Genomic DNA, 4,347 nt, shown 5'->3' on the forward strand with positions numbered 1-4,347 from the left:
AAAAAAAAAAAAAAAAAAAAAGTAATAAGTGGCTGGGCGTGGGCTCAGGAGTTCAAGACCAGTCTCAACATGGAGAAACCCCATCTGTACTAAAAATACAAAATTAGCTGGGTGTGGTGGTGCATGCCTGTAATCCCAGCTATTCGGGAGGCTGAGGCAGGAGAATTGCTTGAACCGGGGAGGTGGAGGTTGCGGTGAGCCGAGATCACACCATTGCACTCCAGCCTGGGCAACGAGAGCGAAACTCCGCCTCAAAAAAAAAAAAAAAAAAAAGGTAATAAATATCCTTGGGTCTGTTTCTGGGCCCTTTATTTGGTTCTGTTGATTGACTTGTCTGTCCCTGCTCTGTTAGCACACTGCCTATTTCTCTTAGCAGGTAGATTTCCCTCTGTCTTCTGAAGTGTCATTGCTCCTCTTGGCCCTTTGTACTTCCTTATATTTCTTTTGATATGTTTCCCAGGCTTTCTGTCTCTGGTCGTGATGACAACAGTGTGGAGTTAACCATGGCTGAGGGACCCTACAAGATCATCTTGACAGCCCGGCCATTCCGCCTTGACCTACTAGAGGACCGAAGCCTTCTGCTTAGTGTCAATGCCCGAGGACTCTTGGAGTTTGAGCACCAGAGGGCCCCTAGGGTCTCGTGAGTATAGGGGTTGGGACTGCAGGGAACCTAGTGTGAAAGAGCACAGGGGTGTTGTGATTTCTGGCACTGGGAGGAGACAGGGTGGCCAGACAGCCAGGTAGGGGCTGGGGGCTGGGAGAAGCTCTCTGTCAGGGACGGTAGGAACCAGACCTGGGTGGGGTTTTTTCCATTTCCTGTGCAGATCAGGAGGCAATCACTTTTGTCCCTGAGCTGTGGCCTGGGCATCTCTGGGAGGCCTGCCTGGGTCTGTGTCTCCTTCTTCCCCTTCTCACATCATCACATTTCCCAGATTTATTTTCTTCTTTTTTATTTTTTATTTTTTTGGTTTCTTTTTCCCCCATCTCTGGAAGTTTGTCGACTGAAACTCACTTTTATGTTTCTGTTTTTGTGTTGGTTTTGTGCCTCTTTTTCCCTTTCCCTACCCATCTCCTCCTGCCCCAGTTTCTCGGATAAAATTAGTCTCACGCTCGGTAGCATGTGGGATAAGATCAAGAACCTTTTCTCTAGGTAAATCCATGGCCACCGGTACTGTATCTGTTCCTCTGCCCTTACCCATTCCTCACTGTAGCCTTCAGGGGGAGGTGCCCCAGACCCTTCCAGCCTTTCACTCACCCCACTTTCCCCTGCTGTGTGATACCTGGTCCCGTTACCTGTTACCCTGGCTGGGCGCCCCCAGAAGAAGGAAGATGAAATACTCAAAGTCAGGTCCTTAAGGAGTGTTAGGGAGCTTATTGCTTTGCCAAGGGATGGAGATATGCTGCCTGTTGCTGGGGTTCCTGACTCTCAGCTGAGGGCCACCTAAGGTTCTGGGCAGAGCTACTTGCCCTTGAAAGCATTTTTTGGCAGAACCTCTTGAAGTCCCCATGTATATCTGTAGAGGCTTGGTATAGTGTGACCCACATGCTATACCTTGTGGGTCATACCTTGCTGTACCTTGCAAAGCCCTTGTGTCAGGCCAGGAGCCTGAGGCCCAGGGAGGGCAGTTGGGGCCACAGTCTCTCAGTAGAGGTAACAGAGCCAGGATGGGCGTTCATAACCCAGGCCCCTGAATCATCCTGCCTGTCTCTTCTGGGATGTTGGCAGAGGCTGGTGTTCAGGCCTGTGCCTCCTGGTGGCACTTATTCCTCATTTTCCTTTCTCATTTCTCTCCCCATCCTTTGCAAACTTATCTGCTCATTATGGGTTCCCTCTCCAAGCTTTAACATTTAGTCCCTTCCTCCAATGCCTTCGTTCCTTTGGACCCTTGGCTCTCTATTCCCCAACCCCTCCTTCCACTAGCCCCTCGTCCCTGCCCCCTCTGGATTGGAGCAGACAGCTCTCCTACCTTCCAGGCAAGGATCAAAAGACCCAGCTGAGGGCGATGGGGCCCAGCCTGAGGAAACACCCAGGGATGGTGACAAGGCAAGTTGGAGGGGGTGGGTGGTTGGAGGACTGGGCTGACTGGGAGGCTGGAGGGGATAGGCCCATGAGAAACTTGAACTTAGTCTCACCATCAGGGATGGGATTTAGTTGACGGGAGTGGGAAAAGAACTGGTATGATTGGAGAGTGGTCCTGTTTTCTTCTTAACAGCCAGAGGAGACTCAGGGGAAGGCGGAGAAAGATGAGCCAGGAGCCTGGGAGGAGACATTCAAAACTCACTCTGACAGCAAGCCATATGGTGAGGGGCTTGGGTTCCTTGGGTTGGGGTGCAGGGCTCCTTTCCAAGCAGAAGCTCTGAAGCTTGTTCTTTGTTTTTCTTCTAGGCCCCATGTCTGTGGGTTTGGACTTCTCTCTGCCAGGCATGGAGCATGTCTATGGGATCCCTGAGCATGCAGACAATCTGAGGCTGAAGGTCACTGAGTGAGTCCTGTGGTGACATCAGGAAGATGGAGGTGGGCACAAAGGAGTCAGGCCTTTAGGGAGATGGGTGTGCACATTGGATACTCCAGACAAGCACGGGTAACTTCCTGTGTCCAGAATCACCTTTGGTGATAGAAAATTTTTTGAGAAAGGACAGAGGAACCATTGCTTATCTCTCACCTGTGTCTGTGGAGTGGATTCAGTGTATAATGCAGCCTGGGGCTAGTTAGCAGCCCAAATCTGTCTGTTTGCCTGCAGGGGTGGGGAGCCATATCGCCTCTACAATTTGGATGTATTCCAGTATGAGCTGTACAACCCCATGGCCTTGTATGGGTCTGTGCCTGTGCTCCTGGCACACAACCCTCATCGTGACTTGGGCATCTTCTGGCTCAATGCTGCAGAGACCTGGGTTGATATATCCTCCAACACTGCTGGGAAGGTGAGAGCACAGACATGGGGAGAAAGGAGGGAGTGAAGTTTCCAGGCCTTGAGACAAATAGGTATACTAGGGGCATTAGCTATTTGGGGACTGGGTGAGAGAAGAGGCCCTGGGCCTGGTGGGCAGCATTTGAGTTCCCTAATCACTGCCAGATGACACATGCCCACTCACATTCTTAGGGAAGGCATTGTCTATTCTGGACTGACGGAATGCACTTATTATCAGTGGGTTGTGTGCTAGGTACTCTTCTGGGTGCTGGGGATACAGTGTTAACTGAGGTTGAAAAGGTTCTGAGTTGGGTGTGGTGGTTCATGCCTGCAATTCCAGCACTTTGGGAGGCTGAGGTGGGCAGATCACCTGAGGTCAGAAGTTGGAGACCAGGCTGGCCAACATGGCGAAACCTCATCTCTACTAGAAAAACAAAAATTAGCCGGGTGTGGCAGCGGGCGCCTGTAATCCCAGCTATTTGGGAGGCTAACACAGGAGAATTGCATGAATCTGGTAGGCAGAGGTTGTGGTGAGCCAAGATTTCACCACTGCACTCCAGCCTGGGTGACAGAGCGAGACTCCATCTCAGAAGAAAAAACAAAGGTTCTGGGCCGGGCGCGGTGGCTCAAGCCTGTAATCCCAGCACTTTGGGAGGCCGAGACGGGCGGATCACGAGGTCAGGAGATCGAGACCATCCTGGCTAACACGGTGAAACCCCGTCTCTACTAAAATACAAAAAACTAGCCGGGCGACCTGGCGGGCGCCTGTAGTCCCAGCTACTCGGGAGGCTGAGGCAGGAGAATGGCGTGAACCCGGGAGGCGGAGCTTGCATTTAGCTGAGACCCGGCCACTGCACTCTAGCCTGGGCGACAGAGCAAGACTCCATCTCAAAAAAAAAAAAAAAAAAAAGAAAAGAAAAAACAAAGGTTCTGACTCACAGGGAGGAAGACACGTTAAACACATAACAAAGGAGGCAAGATGGGACTGGGCATGATGGTTCATGCCTGTAATCCCAGCACTTGGGGAGGCTGAGGCAAGAGGATTGCTTGAGGCCAGGAGTTCGAGACTAGCCTGGGCAACATGGCGAGACCCTATCTCTATAAAAACGTTTGAAAAATAAAAATAATAAGAAAGCAATATGATGCCAGGCGTAGTGGCTCCCGCCTATAATCCAGCACTTTGGGAGGGCGAGGTGGACAGATCACAAGGTCAAGAGATTGAGACGATCGTGCCCAGCACGTTGAAACCCTGTCTCTACTAAAAATACAAAAATCAGCTGGGTGTGGTGGCGTGCGCCTGTAGTCTCAGCTACACAGGAGGCTGAGGCAGAAGAATTGCTTGAATTGGTGAGGCGGAGGTTGCAGTGAGCCAAGATCGCACCACTGCACTCCAGCCTGGCGAAGGAGTGAGACTCTGTCTCAAAAAAAAAAAAAAAAA

At 51.1% G+C, this 4,347-nt stretch overlaps 1 protein-coding gene across 2 annotated transcripts in view; it reads left to right on the forward strand.

Moving 5' to 3' along the window:
* The window catches only part of GANAB (glucosidase II alpha subunit), a 28,996-nt gene that overhangs the window by 14,699 nt on the left and 9,950 nt on the right, over positions 1-4,347 (forward strand). Inside the window, exons 5-10 of one of the 2 annotated variants that reach the window (XM_017878369.1) lie at positions 461-640; positions 1,085-1,150; positions 1,975-2,044; positions 2,214-2,301; positions 2,387-2,483; positions 2,742-2,922. In XM_017878369.1, the coding sequence (XP_017733858.1) occupies positions 461-640; positions 1,085-1,150; positions 1,975-2,044; positions 2,214-2,301; positions 2,387-2,483; positions 2,742-2,922 (682 nt within the window). The remainder of the gene's footprint in view (positions 1-460; positions 641-1,084; positions 1,151-1,974; positions 2,045-2,213; positions 2,302-2,386; positions 2,484-2,741; positions 2,923-4,347) is intronic. The other variant, XM_017878370.1, reaches the window with a different exon arrangement.

This window comes from Rhinopithecus bieti, unplaced genomic scaffold (genome assembly GCF_001698545.2).
Source record: "Rhinopithecus bieti isolate Rb0 unplaced genomic scaffold, ASM169854v2 scaffold_11488, whole genome shotgun sequence".
Taxonomy (NCBI): Eukaryota; Metazoa; Chordata; class Mammalia; order Primates; family Cercopithecidae; genus Rhinopithecus; species Rhinopithecus bieti.